Here is a 20386-nt window from a genome sequence, read left to right on the forward strand (position 1 = left end):
CTTTTCCTTTTTCTATATTTTTTCATTCCTCTCCTTTTTCTTTCTCTTTCTTCTAGCTTTTCCTTGTTTTTTTTATTTTTCTCTTCTGAAAAAGCAAACAACGGGAGAAATACGGAGAAACGCAGAAAAACTTACCCATGTTTTTTTTTTCTGTATCCTCTGTGGAAGAAAGAAGAAACAATAGTTGTTGCTTACAAAAGTTGAAGGATCTGTTGCCTTTCGTTCCGTTTGTTTCGCTGATTTCTTCTCTGTATTTTCTCTTTTCCTATTGCTTTTCTTCTTGTTTCCTTGTATAGTCCAGTCTTGTCAGCGAAACCATGAGAAAACAGAACAAGATGAAGAGTATGACGAACAGCAACCCAGTGAAATTCTTAAAAATCCCATTCGCTCTGTCTTCTCACTTGTGTTTTTCTTTAGATTTTCTCTGTCTTACTGATGCTTATCTATGTGTTTTGCTGCTTTTCTTGTTTTTTTTTTTCTTTCAAAAAACAACAAAAGAAAAAGGCGTGACATTTTCCTTTTCGTTTCTTTTATCTTGTCTCTACCTCCTTATTTGATTTTTTTGTACATTTTAGCAGAATCTGTATTTTTCCTACATTTTTGTCAAATACTATAATCAAAAAAGTGCGGCGTATTTCTTTTTCTTTTACCATTTTTATGTATTTTTCCTTTTGCTTTCCTTTTGTCCATTGTAGAAGATTTCATATTTTTTCTTCTTAACCCTCCTGCACTCGCGCGTGAAATCGTTACTCGTATATTCACAGACTGTGCGTGTCTGTGTAATATTGCAATTGTGAATTTTTAGGCGTTATTGGCATTTATTTAAAGAAAAGGATTTAATTGAAGGAAACTCCATGAAATATTTTTTGTTTAACTTCATTCAGTTTTAATATTCATTTAATTCAGCCACCTCATTGATGATTGTCCGTCTATCAGACGGTATGCGCGAGTATATGAGGGTTAAAATTACGTCGTCAAATAACGATGATAGAAAAAAAACCAGAAGTTTGTTTTTTCGTCGCACCATCTTTCTGTATCTTCTCCCTTGCTTTTCTTTTGTACATTATAGAAGAATCCGTAATTTTCTTCCTGACGACGATGATAGAAAAAAACGAGCTTGCTTTCCTTTTGTCCATTGTTGAAGGATTCTTGTTTTTCCTTCTTTTTTTGGTCAAATAACAATGATAGAAAATGAAGAGAAGTTTTTCTTTTCTGGTTCTCCATTTTTTCTATACGTTTTTACTATTTCGCCTCTATTTTGTATCTATTTTTTGTCTATCTTTTCTGTATCTCCTCTCTTGCTTTCCTTTCGTCCATTGTTGAAGAATTCGCATTTTTCCTAGTTTGTTTCAACTAAGAAGCGAAGAGCTTTTCTTTCTTCCACCATTTCTCTACCTTTTCTGCATATTCTCTCTTGCTTTCCTTTTGTAGAAGCAATCGCATTTACCTACCTTTCTGTCAAATAACAAAGATAGAAAAAAATCTAAAAGTTGTTTTTTCGCTTTCTTCATGTTTTCCTTATTTTTTCTCTACGATTTTACTATCTTCTATGAATGGTCTCTTCGTTCTCTTAAATTAAAACCTAAAACTCTTGATATTAAAACCTAAAACGCAATCTTTCGTCAACTATGGTGCCGTGTCTCGAACACAAAATCTGCCACTTTTTGTTTCCCATCTTCTGACGTTTTGACGTAGAACTACGTCTTTCATGAAGGGTGCCAAATCAGAAAACAGGTCACGTTTTTATGAAATAAAGTTAACGTTAATAACTATTGTTGCCGCGAACGGATTTTGGCGATTTACATACTAAACGAATCGGAAATTCCCTAAGATTCGTTTAATATATTAGAATCCCCTGGTTTGTAAATGGTTAAAATTCATGAAAACTTTAAGCGTTTCCATTTTCCCATACATTTGTTCTGTCCATTTTTGTGCTTTCCCGAACAGAGCTGTCAAGAACGAGCAACTTATCGACGACCAACGAAGGGGAAATCGTAGGATTTAAAGTCTCAGTGAACAAAGGAAAAGTAGAAGAATTAAGGGGCATACTTGCCTAGAGTATAAACAGTGGATCTCGCTGAGGCAAACTTTCATTCGGCATCGGACTGTAGAGTAATCCAGTTCACTTTGCTTTCGCTGCGCTTCGATCTAAGATTGGACCCCACCAGTGGTAATCCAACTTGGATATCGTCGTTTGGTTTTTCTGTTCGTATTTCGCGTTATTCGTATCGTGTGTTTTTCTTTCCGCATCATAAATTGGACGCTTCGCGTAGTGTGTGATGAACAAGAAGAAGTGGAAGGCAGGCTCGAGCCTTGCAAAAAACGAACGCATTGCCAGGGGCAATAAAATTTCGAGGCAAGCGTCATCTATTGATGCACACGATGTTGGTGCAGTGAAAAGCGCTCGCACTAAACCTAGCCTTCGCGAGTGTGACACCGCATCGAACAACAGCGAAGTAGGCGATTTCGGCGCGTCGGTCGAAAATGTAAACGCCGTTACCCAGGCAGCAACCACCCCGCTGGTGGTGAATGCAGTCGTTCTTGACAAACTCATCAAACTCAAACAAATTCGCATCGATGGGTGTTACAGCAGTGTACAAGCTGTGTGGCATAATTCAGTCTTTTTCCAAGCAGTTAACATTGTTAGTTTTCCGTCATCATAAGGACTTCGTTGGTGTCTGAGAATGCATCAACGCATTAAACTGACGTTATGGCGAAGCAGGCGTTAAGGTTGTGCGCCAAAAAATTATTTGGGGAATACTAAGCATCTTGAATGTCTTACTGGGATGTTATAAATCATTTGGGTTCGCGTGCCAGTCGCAAAACTGCCTTCAACTAGGATTGCATTTGAGCTAATATTGATCATAATGAAGCAATGCTACTGTTGTCGAGGTTGTTGATATTAACAAAAATAGTTTATTTCGCTTGTTTAGTCACCAAGAAAGTAAATGTCGTTCTGGAATTTTGTATGTGATTAGGTTTCGCTTGCCAGTAGCAAAACTTCCTCCACTGAGGGTTACAGCTGCGCTTCTCTCAAGTATGAGAAAGTAATGCAACTTTTTTCGAGGCCAGTAATATTAACAGAAGCGTTTCTTTTGAGAATAGCGCAAAATGATGAGAAGTGGTTATATTCCTAGTAGTTTCAAGCCAATGTAATGTATGGCTCTGTATGCATGCTATGGCGAACGCTTGTTTTCCATTGTTGTTGTTTCCATGCGGTGCCAACGATATATTTATGTAGTTATGAGATGTGGAATAATGGTACTGGTGCAACATGTATTTAATCGACTGTAGCCGAGTCTATGTCAATTGCGAAAAAGGCCACCGGAATAGCATTCGAGGTAAATTTTCAATGCATTGACATGAAATAAATTGCGATCAGCTAGTGTATTGTTTTGCGAGGGCAAGAATGAATCATCAATCAATTATCGTCAACTGATTCTACAATGAAAAAACCATTCCAGAGATTATTCTACTAAGCAGTTGTTTCTAAAATTTCACAGCATTATAGAATAATCTCCGAAGCTATAAACAAGCGACTTATATAAAATAACAGCGTAGTTCTACGTCAACAATGCGGTCGTATCTTGGACACAACCTCCTATATTTTTATTTATTTTCTGTTTTTTTTTGTCTTTGAACATTTTATATAGCTAGGTTTCTTACAGTCAAAATAATCGCTGTGTTTCTCTTTCATATAAATCAGACATGTATCTCTTTGTCTATTCTTTTCATTCCGTATTTTTCTTTTTGATTTCTTTTGATCTTCATCACTTTTCCCTTGTTTGTTTCTTTTTTGCCTATATGAAAAAAAAAGAGAAAACCTAACCGAAATCGGAGAGTAAAAGGGACAAGCAAAGAAAAGACATGACAGAACAAAATGAACAGAAAATATTGAGCGTTTCTGAACTTTCTTTTAGTCGTCTATTGAAAAATAGAAACTCTTACATAGGCAGGTTGGCTTTCGTTTTTCTTGTTTCTATGAAATTTAATCTGTTTTCCCTATCTTGTTGTTTTTTCCCTTTTTTTTTCTGGTTCTTCTCTTGATCTGTGTTTTCTTGCCTTTCTTTGCCAGTGAAAAATATGAAAATAGCAAAAGGGCTTAAATTATATACTGCAAATCATTCTAAAGATAAAATGTTCGATGCGTTTCATTCCTTCTTTTCTGTCTTGCGCTTTCTTTTTCAAGCTTCTTCACTGAACACAATGAAAAGGTATAAGTTTGCGAAACACATTGCACATAGATTTAGGAATTTAGATTTTTGTTTATTTTAAAATTTCAAAAATCGTAGTAATGGCCACAAAAAATACGTTTTTGTACGTTGACATGTCCCGAACCATTATATAATGTTTTACAGCAAACATACAAAATGCTTATAGAACCATCCCGCCCCTCTCGCAATCCTTTTTTTACATTTTTCTTCTAAAAAAACTAACTCAAAATTATTATACATTTTTTTTCGAAAATAGGTATGAGAAATAAAAAAAATATATATATATAAATAGAACCCTTATTTCTCTACCTGTAATTGTGGTGATTTGAGTTCAAATGTGGTGAAAAAACTTTTCGGCCTACACATTTATCACGATTTTAGAATACAATGTGCGCTCGACTGTGTTTGCGCAGTCCATGCTTTGTGTTCAACTATCCGAACAGATGTTCTATTTCCCGCGAAATCAACTGTTGAGCTGTTCCCTGAGAAGATCCGTAGAATGAAGCAAGAAAGAAAAATCCAGGCACTGCATCCTGAGTAGAAGAACCTGATTTATAATTGCATTCATGTATCAGTTTTCATTTTTCAATGCCCTTTCGGTCTCTCCTTTTTCTTTCATACAATTGCTTCGTACATTTGTTGTGCTCTTCTCCATCGCCGGTGAAAGAGGATAAATCCTGCCACACAAAACATCTGCTCCTTTTTTCATGGCCAACAAGTTTTAATCATCCTTTTTTTTCTTTGCTTTTCTTTGTTTCTCTTTCTGTAGCTTTCCACAGAAGATTGATCGTCCGGCCCAGATTTACTCGACACATCATCACCATCCCGGGAGTGGCAGCAGCAGCGGTGGTATCCTGGTCAGTGCTGCCAGCAGCAGTAATGCCAGCGGTAGCCTGTGTGGATCCGCCGGAGGTAGCGGCGGCGCAGTGGTCACTGCCGCCGGCGGTTACGTGTATCTGCCACCAGCGACCGTGAGCTCCACCCAAACGCAGCACCAGCACTATGTGTCGCCCCAACATCTTGCCTATCACCATCACCACCAGAACAACAGCTACCACCACCAGCTGGGAGCGGTGGCGGCGGGTCACCAGACGATTGCCACGCCGACCTTGCACAAGAAGGGATCGATCCGCAGCAACGGCGAGGTGCTCAAGAGGACCCGTGTCCAGAATGCGTAAGTGTTGTCACATCGATTGCCCTTATTTTCCTTGCCGTTCTGGTGGCATAACCACCATGCGCGGATCACTAATCCAATTGGAAAACAAACCAGCCCGCTGCAAGCATGGCAAGCCTCCAGAAATTGGCGAGCGCAAAAGTGCCCACTGCCATTTCGTCGCATAACCGCTAATTAATGCCGGGGTGAAGTTGCCACCGCACTCTAATAGGATCACTCACTCTGCAAGTGCAATTTGTGTCAATTTGCTTGTTTGCTGGCATCGGAGAAATATGATCCTCCACCGCTTGTTTGTGGGATTATAATTCATTTTTCTCCTAAAGCATCCATTTATTGGTGGTGGCCGGAGTTCACCCAGGGGCCAGTAACCCTACGCCTGTTCGCGCAGCAGAAGTGAAACAATAAAATACCCAAATTGATTGCCCATAAATTCTCCTCTGTGCTTCCCTTTGCTGCCGCCTAGCGACACCTACTTGTGAAACGAGCGGCGCGCGCCTTTGTGTGCGGCAGCAGAACGTTTTAGATTTACGCCCCCTCGTAAAGCTTTTTTTTTTCTATTCGAACCACTTCAAACTTCGCCGATTTTTTTTTTGGCGAATCAATAAATAGTGTTTGTTGCCAGCCTAACCAGCTAGCCGCGTGTGTCGTCAACGCGCGAACGCGCAAACTGTTATTTGTCGTCCGGACCCGACGTCTGCGCAAACAGGGATGTAAACAAGCAAGTGTGTTTCGCCCGCGCCCCGCAAGCAGATTAAATGCGCGCCACACATGTTCACGGTCCGATCGGAGACATTGGGCTCCCAGTAGATGATTCCAAAGGCGGGGGGCAAAACAGAGTCACTTTACCATCGTTGTTCAAAAACGCGTCTGGGACGCCTTCCAGATGCTGATAACAACTGTGTGTGCAAATGTGTTATTCCGATAGCTCGCGCGAACAAAACTCAGTCCAAATCGGCACAAGTCTTCGAGCTAAATTGTGCGACGATTGTTCGGGAAGAATCACTGCCGCCATGTGTCAGCCTTTTTGGTGAGAAGAGGAGTCGGTGTTTGCTGATCCAATTGTCGAAGGGAGTATTTTGAAGAAAAAAAAAAACGAGTGACAAAGATCAAACGAAGGCGTGCGCAGTGACACATTGCACTCTTGCTGTGCGCTCCGATTAATTGGAGGTAATTAAATAAGACGAACCGTGAAGGTTGTGTGTTGTTGTTGGATATATTGATTGCCGAATGTCGCGAAGGACGTAAATAACAGATGGTTTTTGCCAAGAAATGAAGTGTTCCAGTAAATGTCGTGTAGGAGGAGTGACATTCGCGAAGGCCAATTGACCAGTTATGTGATGATGTGTGTCGTTGATAGATTAGACTGTAAACAAGCAATTTGTTGATGTTCTTCGTTCCGTTTTGATACCGTTTTGTCTCATATTCCGAACAGTTTCAAATTCCGAACACTTCATTTTCAAATGTAAATTTACTACACTTTAATGTTATAAATAATTGAATAATGAAAGCCCTGACATTATTTGAGGTATAAGCTACATTTTAACATCATTAACAGGCATTGATATAGCCTATAATTTGAAATATTAAACATTCGCAAAAAAGGGACAGTCAAATCCAAAGATAAAATCCTTGCGTTAGCAAATTGGGTAAAAAACAAGCATCGTTAATTTTCCAGTTTTTGTGGTTCTTTCCATTTTTTTCATGTTAAGTGCTAAAAAGGGTGAGAATATACAATAACTGGATGAAAAAAAATGATATTTCATGCAGAAATATTCATGAAAATTAGTATTGAAGTAGTGTTCGGAATTTGAATCAAGTTTCTTTGCATGATTCAAATTCCGAACACTTAATTTTAAATGCAAATTTACTGAACTTTAATGTTATAAATAGTTAAATAATGAGAGCCTCGACATTCTTTGGGTTATAGGCTACATTTTCACATCATTTACAGGTAACGATACAGCCTATAATTTATAATATTAAGCATTTGCAAGAAAGTGACAGTCAAAACCAATGATAAAATGTTTGCGTTAGCAAATTCCCCAAAACACAAGCATCGTTAATTTTTCAATTTTTTTAGTTTTTTCAACTATTTTGTTTGCTGTTTTCATGTTAAGTGCTAGAAAAGGTAAGGGACCATAATAAATGAATGAAAAAAATGAAATTTTATGCAGAAATATTTTTTAAAATTAGTATTGGAGTAGAGTTCGGAATTGATTCAAATCCCGAACACATTATTTTTAAATGAGAATTTACTGAACTTTAGTTTTATGAATAATTGCATAATGAAAACCCTAACATTCTTTGATTTATAGGTTTCATTTTAAAATTCATTTACAGGTATCAATACAGGTCGGACTGGATTATATATAGTCGACCATTTTTTTCAACAATTATTTTCAAATCCTATACATAATCGAATCTCAAGAAAACAATTTTTTCATTAATGTATGAATGTCAAACATTAATAGGAAAATAGCTTTTTTGTGATTCGATTATGTATTGGATTCGAAAATTAAAGTTGAAAGTGAAATTGCGATTATATATAATCGAGTCCGACCTGTACTGCCTATAATTTATAATACTAAACATTTACAAAAAAAAAATGACTATCGAAAACCAGTGATAAAATGTTTGCATTAGCAAATTCCGCAGAAAACAAGCATCGCGAATTTTTCAATTTTTGTAGTTAAAACTATTTTAACTGTTTATATGTTCGTTCGGTAAGAATCTCGGTACGAATTTACTATAAATTGTTAAAAAAAATTATGCAGAAACCTTTATTAACATTAGCGTTAAAGTAGTGTTCGTAATTTGAATCAAGTTCCGACGCATGAATCGAATCCCGAAAGAAATTGTTTGAACACAATTACAGCGATAATTCACAAATTGGTGTACAAGGACAATCCAATTCTGGAGCAACAATATAAAAACACAATTTTTTAACAAATGTTTGCAAGTTTTTCCTTGCAGAACGCAGGTCGCAGGTGCAAACCAACGAGAGTAACATTGATTTTCTTAGCCAGGTTTTCAACTAAAACCACAATAATAAAACCGGGGTCCTGAAGTAACAGGTCGAACTTGATTACACAGCCATTCCGTGCTAACTCGATATAGTGGTTCTCCGAAAAAATATTGAACTTGCAAAAAAAATGGTGTCCTATTCGCATAGAACTCGTCTAGTCGCATAGGAATATCGAACGAAGACTAAACCATGTTAACCTTGAAAAATAATAACTTAAAAACGATAAAAAAACACACCTCTGATTTTTGGATATGTTTTTTAAAAACGCAAACGCAAACGCCACAAAAGACTAGCTTATTCGCTTTAATTTGATATATCGATCATCTGAATCGGTCCAGTAATTCAAAAGTTATGAATTTTTTAAACAAATGCCTTTTTGCTGTTCGGAATTTGAGACAAAAGTGTTCGGAATACGACTCAGTGACATAAATGGTGTTCGGAATTTGAGACAAATGTGATTAATGTAATATTTAGTTTTTCACCATGAAAATATATTTGTAAATCAATTGTTTTTAAGTCAAATAAATAAGAAGGCTCTATTGTATCCAAAAATCAAATTAATTTCGCGAAAAAGTACCAATTTGAGTAATGAGACACTGTTTAATGGCCATCAAAGCTCAAGTGTTCAGAATTTGAGACAAAACGGTACCATCGCTATCAATTTATGTTCGTATCCGCGCAAAAAAATAATTGTTTCACGGTCATTGCCGATGATGTTATCCATTGTCTTTTGGAGCTCTTTAATTTTTAATAAAGGCTCAAGCATGCATATTGCCTTTTGCAGTTTTCGCTGAAATTCATTAATAAATAAGACGATGATGCTGCATAAGCCATAAAGTTTATCTTCGAGATAAGAAAGGAATACTAATATTTCATTCTCAGAAATTGAAGAAATTTGAACACGATGAAGGCCGATCGCATCTTTTTATTTTAAATTAACTCTCTAGCCGCTTCAGATTGAATGGCCCTGGAAATACACTCACGTGGTTTTGTACAAGCAACAGAAAATTGTCGATTTATGGTTCATGATTCATTCTTGACAAACCATAAAAATACTATTTTTTCGTACATTTGGCAGGATCGTCCCTTAGCGAAGGTGAGGAACTTTGATGTAGACTGGAAATCGCAATTTTTCAAAACTTGTCAACCACTGGACCATTTTTTGTCATTTTCCCCTAAAATTCAACATCGTGTAATATTTGAAAAAAAACAAAAACTTTCGAAAATACTTCGTTGTGTATAAAAAAATTCAGTGCAATGATCTGCAACGACTACTTATTTTAATATTTCTAAAGGAAAGATGATTTAATGTTACATAATACAGGGCGGAGTCGATTATATACCGTTTCTGATTTCTTTTCACTGTATATAATCGAGTCAAAAAAAAAATTTATTCCTTTTCTTAGCATGTACTTTTCGTCTTTTGAATTTAAAAGAGGAATCTGTTTTTTGACTCATCCCCTTAAAGTCAGAAAACACCTTTCTCACATGAATAAAATAAATTTATCCAGATTCTCTCAGGAAGTGATAGACGATCATGTTTTATGAAAAAAAACCCTTCAACATCTAAATTAGTTCATTTTATTAACATTTCGGAAGTGAAAAACTTAAAAGTTTATAATTTTTAATGTGTTATGATTAATTTTATTCTAAAAGTTAATGTTGAACTAGATTGTTTCTATCAATTAAATTGAAGTTCTACAATTTGTTCTTTGACATCCAACTTCTATTTATTTTATTTGGCTGCAATAACGATATAAACTATTCCTGGTGAAAAATAAAGAAAAATCTTCAAAGATCGCGATTTTTACCCCACTGTACATTTAATAGCCACTTAAATTTCACTTAACGTTGAGAGGTTACATTTCTTCTTGAAATAAGTTGAAATATAAAACAAAATATTTTTCCAAACTGTATGTAATCGAGTTTGTATATAATCGAGTCCGACCTGTACTGCCGTTCTACGCATAGTTGTCCCATGTTCCAAAATCAGCAACTGAGAAAAACGTAATCAAAGTTTTCTCGTATATTTGTCTACCAAAAGCTTTAAGCAGTTCAATTTAGCAATACACCGGGTTTTTTTATAAGCACTATACTATTGTTTAATGAAATGTGATGAGATCCCCTCACTGAATCAATCATGCTTGATTACGGGTTTAAAAATTAATGGTGGGACTGTTATGCCTAGAATATCTACATGGGACGATTGAAATTGATGTTGTTGTTTGATATACTGGGAACAAACAATATTTTTTTTGTGTTTTTCCGAAAGATTATGCATAGAAACATCGTTTTATGAAGAAACGAGTGATCTGCAACACCTTCGCAGAATATATATCTCATTGTTATTAGGCATTCTCTAACAAGGTGTACACGTGTTCTGGTAAACTTTTTCTTATTTGTTTGAAAATTAGTTCGTTCTTCCAAACCAGAAATGTGTGCATTAGCTCTGCAGAAAGTGTGACATGAAATTCTTGTACTTGAACCGATTTATTCAATATGGATCTACAAAAAATACATGGTGGGACAGTTATGAATAGAATATCAACATGGGACAATTGAGCTTAATGTTGTTTTTTTAAAGCTGGGAAAAAACTATATGTTTTTTTGAGTTTTTCCTTAAGATTATGCATAAAATCACTTGCACTTCAATAAGTACACTTTTTGAAAAGTTGACACAATTCCGCATGTCTCGATTTTTTTTTTTCCAAAATATATATTTTTTTCAAGGCTCATATGGCGTTAGCCTCACGGGGCCGGGAGTCCAATACTTTGACAAATTTTCTTATTATCTATGTTAGTAATATGTAACCGATTACTCGCGGTTGGCTCGAGGTTAGTATTACAAGTGTTTTCGTAATTGGGATGTTGCTGTCTCCAATGCTCTGTACGTGTGCCCGACACGGGATACTTCCTATTGGGATGCAGCTGACCATTAATCAGCAACGCCCCCCTAGTCTGTACCTCATATCTAGCGTGGTGCGTCTTTCTCGACTCGAGGAATCCAGGATAGAATGGTCACTAGCCGGCGTAATCATCAGTTCGTGTAGAGTTGTCATGAGCGGTACAACCTTTGGCTCTTGTTGAATGATCAGTGGACTGCACAACCTTTGGCCCGTGTATCTGTAAAGAGTGTGTGTATGTATTGCCACGACTAAGTAAAAGTTTATCGATCGTATAGGAGGGATATAAAATGGGGACACAACGAAGGAAACATCATTAAACGTTGACATCGGCGTTCCTGAGTAACAGGTATAGATGAAGCAGAAGATCAGGATCACGGCTACCTAAGATATCCCGGACGAGGATATCCGATTTTCTGCCTTGTGCTCTCAGTGCTCTAGAGAGCTGAGAGCGAGCAGCATGGAACCGGATACACGACCAGACAACATGCTCGATGTCGTGGTAGCCATCGCCACAATCACAAAGATTGTTTGCTGCGAGCCCAATGCGATAGAGATGCGCGTTTAGGTTGTAGTGATTGGACATAAGCCGAGATATCACGCGAATGAAATCACGACCTACATTCAATCCCTTGAACCATGCACTCGTCGAGACCTTAGGGATAATCGTGTGTAACTAACGACCGAACTCATCTCCACTCCACATGCGCTGCCAACTTACGAGCGTGTACTGACGAAGAATGTGGAAAAATTCATTATAAGCAATTTTCCTTTCAAAAAGTGTGCCTTCTAGAGCGCCCACCTTAGCTAGCGAGTCCGCTTTCTCATTCCCCGGAATCGAACAATGAGAGGGAACCCATGCTAAGGTAATCTTGAATAATTTTTCGCCCAAACACTCAATAGTTGTCTTATTCTTAGACTTACACCATTAGATGCAGAAAATAATAATCTATCGACTGTAAAATGACCATGTCATTCGGATAATTGACAACAGTTCAAAAACAAAAATTCTGTATAGTAGACTGTAAAAAAACGAAATTGTATTCAACCAAAGCGAACCATAAACCCACAATATGGCATCGGACGATAGTGATCGTTTTCTCCAAGAAGGCAGATCCTAATCTTCAACAGATTTTTGTGCTTCGGACAGCTCCTTGAATCAAATTTCGTCGGGATCTGGTAAGTAAGACAACCTACGGGCTGCAATGAAGTGTAGAAGCGCTGATCTGCATTTTTCAAAATTCCGTTCAACCACAGCGAACCAAGTGTAATACATTCTTAAATCAATTTATTATCTTTATAAAGATATTATTTTGTCATAAACAGCAAAAGTGAGTCAATATATATACCATTCATGAAATTATTATTACAACCTTTGGCTCTTGTTGAATGATCAGTGGACTGCACAACCTTTGGCCCGTGTATCTGTAAAGAGTGTGTGTATGTATTGCCGCGACTAAGTAAAAGTTTATCGATCGGATAGGAGGGATATAAAACGGGGACACAACGAAGGAAACATCATTAAACGTTGACATCGGCGTTCCTGAGGAACAGGTATAGATGAAGCAGAAGATCAGGATCACGGCTACCTAAGATATCCCGGACGAGGATATCCGATTTTCTGCCTTGTGCTCTCAGTGCTCTAGAGAGCTGAGAGCGAGCAGCATGGAACCGGATACACGACCAGACAACATGCTCGATGTCGTGGTAGCCATCGCCACAATCACAAGGATTGTTTGCTGCGAGCCCAATGCGATAGAGATGCGCGTTTAGGTTGTAGTGATTGGACATAAGCCGAGATATCACGCGAATGAAATCACGACCTACATTCAATCCCTTGAACCATGCACTCGTCGAGACCTTAGGGATAATCGTATGTAACCAACGACCGAACTCATCTTCACTCCACATGCGCTGCCAACTAACGAGCGTGTGCTGACGAGGAATGTGAAAAAATTCGTTATAAGCAATTTGCCTTTCAAAAAGTGTGCCTTCTGAAACACCCACCTTAGCTAGCGAGTCCGCCTTCTCATTCCCCGGAATCGAGCAATGAGAGGGAACCCATGCTAAGCTAATCTTGAATAATTTTTCGACCAAAACACTCAATAGTTGTCTTATTCTTGTTAGGAAATAAGATGAGCGTTTATCAACGGATTGCCTCTATTGAGCTGAGACTGTCTGAAAAAATAAAATAATGGTCGATGGGCAGTGTTTCAATGATCCCTAGAGCATAGTATATCGCACCCATTTCAGCGACATACACGGAACAAGGATCTCGATTTTTGTCCATCATCTATAGAATGGAAGATATACTCCGTTCAGTTGGCAAAAACGACCAACTGTTTCGTTACCAATTGTCATGCTAACTATACTGATTTTTTTCGCTTGTTTTAACACTCCGCTTGTGGGCGAGATAATAGACCTAAAAGTGAACCAACTCTCTGTACATCATCATCCAGCGAATTGTGTTACGAGACAGAAACCCATTTCCGAACGAGAGGAAACCAACGAATGCAGATCAGATAACGTATTTCATCGTATTTTTTTTTTGTTGTTGCCCCAACGGACAATTGAACGGCGGATGAAAATATATCGTGCATAACGACTGGTTTTGTTTTGGATCGCGTACTCATTTTGGATATCAGTGCCAGAATTGTGACGTTTGCAAATGAGTTTGATATTCACGAAATGAGTTGAATAAAATTAAACGGGTTGGGTTGTTAAAAATCGCATTGAAATGCTATGGTTTTGGGGTTTACTGGACTCAATCAGGCAATTGGCATCACTGAAATCACATCAGATTGTCAGTAATTTTCACATCTTTTGAATCCAAGTACTATTTAGTTCGATTTGTCATTCAGTAGTGCCATCTATATATCCCAGAACGGAAATATATTGCATAATTTGCGCAAAACAGATCTGTCTATAACTAAAAACATTGAAGAACATCGAATCGGTACTCGATGACAGACACGCATCAGATTCCACGGTTTATTTTAACCCAGTTACAGTTCGTCATCAGTGATCTCTTCATAAAAATCTTTCCGCATTCCCCAAGAGATTTCATTGAAAATCTCCTTCATCCAATAAATCACTTCCTTTCGAGAAAAAAGAATGGTCCGACCGTCCTTTCTTCGCCAAATGGAAAACGTGCCCGGAATTAAATGGCGATAAAAAGACTGTTGGCTGTCTATCTGTCGCCACCAACCAGCCAAAAGAAATGGGATGATTTTGGTGAATCCAAACCCCCTCTAGATTTCCCACGACGATTCGACGCATCTGCCAAACCAAAACTTGTGGATTCGTTGAGAGCATAAACAGAACCAGAAAAAAATCTCACGTGTCATTGCCCGCACTTCACAAAACCCGGAAAATCAAGCGCACAAGAGGAGCGGAACGTTACCGATCCCCCGCGCCCACCGTGGTGGTGAAAGTGAGAAATTAATCCCAGCACTCAAAATCACAGACTCCACAACGAGTCGGGCTGTTGGGTCTCCTAGCCGCGCCCACACGTCAGCCGCTGTTCTGCGTTGCGTCTTCGACTGGCAGGAGATGTGTTTACAGAATACTGAATTTCTCATCCAGTTCCGCTTGTTGTGGTCCGCTTGGTGGCGGTGGGAAAGCAGGAGATGAATCAAGATTTTATGAAGTGATCTACAGCACCCAGTAGTAGTATTACACACCACCGGGGACCGAAAAAAAACACAAAAAAGGAGAACGTAATGAGAACTACTGATGAGATGTAAACAAAAAGTGACCGTCACTGGGTGCGATGTTGAAAGTTGGTGTGTTCGGACGGTGTTTTGTATTTTTTTAAAAATAGTTTCATATTGATACTGTTATGATGCTTACAGAATGTACATTCAACGCGTGTGATATTCCAAGTTGTTTTTTAATTACTATAAAAGATTAATTGTCGGTGTTTAACACTCAAAAATTATTCCGCTGGGGCCATGGGTGCAGCACGCACACGCGAAATCTTTCAAAGTTTCAAACTTGTGCGCTAGAGTACACGTTTTACGTTAAAACTAATGTGTTTTTCATTTTCTACTGGCCTCAATACAGAGTAGGACACTTCGATCTCATAGTTTGGCACCACTGCTTGTATTATTCTACCAGTTACAATTTATCACTGCCCGAAATGCTCCCGAAAGTTTTTATGTCTGGATTGTTTTAATAGAAGACACGAGTTTGAAATAATGTTATAAAAAATATAATTTCGAAAAAATCGATTGTTTTATAATGATTTTTATCGATATTTTACTCGTTTACCTTGAGTTGGGGCCGCGTGTGCAGTACTACACACGGGTAGTTTTTACCCTTATGTGGCAGATGGGGATGAAATTTTATGCTAGATGGGTTTCAGGCACCATCTAGTATAAAAATCAACCATTGGACCCTCCAGGTTTTTACGAACAGTTTAGCCAAAACACCATGGCCGTCAAGGTGTTAAATATGGAACGGTTTTTTGCATTGAAAATATACGTTTATTGTTCCCGAATGATTTGAAATATTTCATTCAAAGTAATGATCATTGGAAGCTGCACGTTTTTTCCACCTGTTAAGTAATTTATGAATGCGGCGCCAAAAGTGTTCTTTGTTTTTTTAGTCAAACCAGTCAACAAGGCCCTTTCGTACATTTCAATGAGAATACCGAGAAAAATAAATGGTTACCATAAGGAGCCCAATCTAATGAATAAGCCGCATACGATAGTTGATCCCAACTCTACATTTCCCTGGCCGATCTTCTGATATTTTGAATATTTCGGTTTCATATTAATACATCTGGCACGAATTTCATGAACAAGCCTTCCTTAAAAAAGTTTCAAATATATTCAATTAGGTTTAGGTGCTCAGTTTTGATTTTTTCATTTTAAAATTAAACACACATACAACTTGAGCTTGAGCTTGGGTAGGTTGTACATTTCGTATTTAAAATGAAACACACATAGAATGCCAAAAGTATATGAGATTGGCATTGAACCGATAAATTGGTGTCTGCCAATTACTTTTTGAACCTAATTTCATTCAGATGCTAGTCGCGCTACGTTTGGTTAATGCGAAAGGTTCAATTCAAAACGGGAGCTAAGTTGCTCACCACACTCACCACGCCTCTTAATTGGACCATTATTTCGACGCTGTGACAGGTCATTCGGTTTCATTTTTTGAATGAGTTGTACTTTATACAGTTTTGAACCTGGATCCTTGCGTAAAATGTGATTATGTGATCGTGATCGATATACCTAATTCCAGTTCTTGGGAATTACCATGGTCATAAATAACATTCATGACTATGACGGTAATATACGATATCGTATGTCTCGCGACTAACATGAGTTCTTCCATTGTCTGGTGAAGGCTTTTTTTGAAGGACGGCTTGTTTTGAAAGACTTTTGCCAATGAATCGATTTGTATTGAATTTTAACTCAAGGCACTCGAGTGTTGTGTAAGCACTCCATATACTTTCCTTGTAAAAGTTGTGCCATTTTTAGGAAAAAGAATAAAAACGTCGTTTCCATAGGAATTTTTTCAACTTTATTTCTTTATTCAACTATACAGTAATTTACATTTAATGCAACATGCCGAGGCACCACTCAGTGTCACATTAGTGGCGATTTTGTAATTGGACATTTTCGATGAGAGTGGTACAGTGTCGAGGTCTGGTGGCGATTTTCAATGTGGGGCTATATTTTGGGCCCCGAACACGATGTTTACAAAAATTTCCAATTAGAGGTTAAAAATGTCCAATTAAACGTGTCGCACTACAGGTCTGTCCAATTAGCAAAATGTCGTATTAAATGTAAATTACTGTAAAGCCTTTTTTTCGAAAATCTGGTATGTCCAAAGTTCCTGCCCATAAATATTTTTTGCGAAGACCAGAACAAGTGTTGATCTGAAGTTAGAATATCCAGTTAGTACAGCGAGTAGGATAGCCCATTCCAATCGAACTCCAAAGACAGGCATGAGGCCTTACATTGTCCTGGCGGAACAGGACGCCTTAGCCAATAATTCTGGACGTTTGTACTGAATCACTGCTTCGAATTCGTCCAACGTTCGAGTCGTGTACCGAGGATTACTCTAGATCGGCGTCTCGGTATGATCATCATCCACTTTAGGCACCCTCATCGAACTCTAACAAAGCCTTGTCATTAAAAGACAAGTTTTAATTAGAAAGATCGTCAACTTCATCAATAGTTAGGCGGTTCGTTGCAATTGCTGCAATTGGATCATACCTGAAATATGAGACTACAGATTCTATTAAGGCTGATGATGCGATTATTCAGTTGTACATCGGCCGCCTCATCCGGAGAAATGTACACAACGCCAATGACAAGCTCACATTGCAACATACAACCTACGCCCGCACATGCTCAATACTGTCTTCGTTAATCGAAAACAGACTAGATGGAATGCTATTCGCAGCGACAAGAACACCGCCGTAAATATCCATTTATGAGTGCTCGTCAATACAGAGCGGTCCTCACAGCATGATTGGTGGTATAACGTCATCAAGTCAGACTTTGTCCGATATCCTCTTACATTCTGGAAAATTGACGGATACTCCAGTACTGACGATGCTGATGACTTGCGGTGGCTGCCTATTTGGCTTGGAAGACCTCTGAACCACTTCGACAGGCAGGGCCGAGCCGACTGCTGAATGGATATAGAAAAACTCTACTGAAGTGTAGTGCTCGGGGACTTCCACAAAGCTCATTTCAGGCATTAACATTGACTGGAAACGTCGCAGGGATCAGAATTCAACAAGTAAATGAAATTATCAAACATATCTGTAATGTTTGTTTTGAAGGCCCTCAATTCAAGCAGGACAACTACAAGCTTCGGTGCTTAGGAAACGGGTTGATTGAAGAGCATTATGCAGGGGACCAATGATACGGGGGACCACTGACTAATTCAGTCATGACATCTTCTTGGTGATTCGGTGTCTCCGTGTCTAGCCTGAATACCCCAATGCTATCTGCTTTTGATCTTTGAATCGCGATCTCATACACTTTTCCCTCTGTAAAATACGGAAATACGTTATATATAGCAACTTCTGCCTGGAACCAGATGAAGTTATCCGAAGAAGGCGATAATGAGATTTGTGTAAAATTGTGTGTAGAGTTTCCGGGCATGGATTTAGATTTGAGGTGGCATTTTGTTTCTCATTTCGTTTTGGTGCCTTCTGTACTTTATAACATATAGTTCCGAACTTCTTAGAGGGACGCTCGTATGACGCTTGTTTATCACATGAGACAAGATGGTATTTGCGATTCTAAGCTTCTTAGTGATGAATTCATTAAAAGTCTCCATATTTTTATTGTAAGTTCAAATTTTTTTTTCGCGGTTGATTTGCTATCTCTGCGTGTTTGTAAGTACTACAGTGATTTGCCTCTGATTGGACATACCGAGGCACTATTTAGTGTTGTACTAGAAACGACCTGTAATTGAATCATTTGTTCGATGAACCTCATAAACGCCACTTTTATCAAAATTGATGTTTTGGTAGTTTTTGAGCCCTTGGTAGCTACATCGACTATCAATATTTCAGAAAACCTTTTAATCAGGGCTGCAAATATTCGTTTGTTTGAGGAACCTCATACTCAATTTAATCGGAATGTCTTCTGATTCGGAATGGGACCCGAACATGACCATGAAATGTAAGCGTGGTGTTCTGCGGACAGCGAAATAACAATGCTGAAGTCATAAATAGGGCAAGAGTCAATGGAACGGTGTACTAAAATAGAGAAGGGAAACGATGTTCCAGCTGTGAACGGAGCGGATTGCACTTGCATATAGGTTTGCTAGGTTGAAAATACAAGCGAACAAGACTGATACTTGCAAAACTTGGTCGATCAAACGTCATCGGAAAGGAAATACCTCCGATGGATTAGGTAAACCATTCAGAGGAAATACTTACGGGTAAAATGTTCCGACATTACTTCAATGATTTGAGAGGCAAATCATTTCCCGGAAACCTCAAGCTAAGAACAGTAGTTGACCTAGTTAGACAATACATTTCATCGTTCGCTGTAAAAGTATCTCACAACTCCGCTGACGAGAAAACTACGAGAAACTACGCAAGAAAACAACTATTTCGTTGGAAAGCAGTGGCCGGAAAACCCACTTGAAGTTTTTGTAGTTCAATCAGTTTTCTCACTCGAAACACTTCAAGGACAAGGACATGAAAAACCCCCTAGGTCTACCAACTTTAAAACGTTATATTTTGAGCTTAAACTATCGTATTGATAAAAAAGTGGTTTAACATACAGGGCGGACTCGATTATATACAGTGAAAAGATCACTGTATATAATCGAATCCTGTATATAATCGAGTCAAAAAAAAGTAGGACTACGTCTTTCATTTCTATACCGGGGTGTAAGTTCAAAGTTTCGAAAACGAGAGAGTGATGCTGGACTGCAAGTTGTTGTTGATACTTTTTTACCGGCTGAATGGAGTGATATAATAATCAAAAAATCGTTTCAATAGCTTAAAAATTGCTTTGAAAGCAAGCTACTCAAATCATAACAATCTAGCTGTCAATCTTTCCAATGCAATGATGATTGGTGATCGCAATGTGTTCCCGAACACGGACGCAAAATCTAGGCACCTGGAGAAACCGTCATAGCGAATACATGCAAGCTTTGATTTGTTTTGCTCGTTTGCATTAGTGTTTGGGAAACCATAGCGGACACATACAAGGCGTGAGTACTTGTACTCGCACCAGTTTCTGTTCTGCTTTCGCATGGAACAGTCGTGAAAAATTGTTTGCGTGTGAATGCGTTCGAGCGAAGGAATATTCGCACCCATTTACGCATTTGGCTTGGTGTTCCCGTGATGCAATCTAATAGCATCAGTTTCTGTTCTGATGCTGATGCGTTTCGCATGGAACAGTCATGAAAAATTGCCACATCACGATAAAAACGAAATGAATTTTATGCAAGGTTATATAGACTTTATTTCGTTTTCATCGTGAAATGGCGCCCTCAGTTTCTATTCTGCGTATGGAGTGATCATGAAAAATCTCGTATCATTCCCACGAAAACAAAAATGAATCATGTATCAAACATC

The 20386-nt window shown here is 38.2% G+C and overlaps 1 protein-coding gene across 4 annotated transcripts in view; it reads left to right on the forward strand.

Moving 5' to 3' along the window:
- LOC129767798 (IQ motif and SEC7 domain-containing protein 1) overlaps positions 1-20386 on the forward strand; it is a 424090-nt gene that overhangs the window by 371401 nt on the left and 32303 nt on the right. For all 4 annotated transcript variants that reach the window (XM_055768999.1, XM_055768998.1, XM_055769003.1 and 1 more), the window contains one exon: positions 4984-5388. In XM_055768999.1, the coding sequence (XP_055624974.1) occupies positions 4984-5388 (405 nt within the window). The remainder of the gene's footprint in view (positions 1-4983; positions 5389-20386) is intronic.

The sequence above is a fragment of the Toxorhynchites rutilus genome, chromosome 2 (genome assembly GCF_029784135.1).
Source record: "Toxorhynchites rutilus septentrionalis strain SRP chromosome 2, ASM2978413v1, whole genome shotgun sequence".
NCBI lineage: Eukaryota > Metazoa > Arthropoda > Insecta > Diptera > Culicidae > Toxorhynchites > Toxorhynchites rutilus.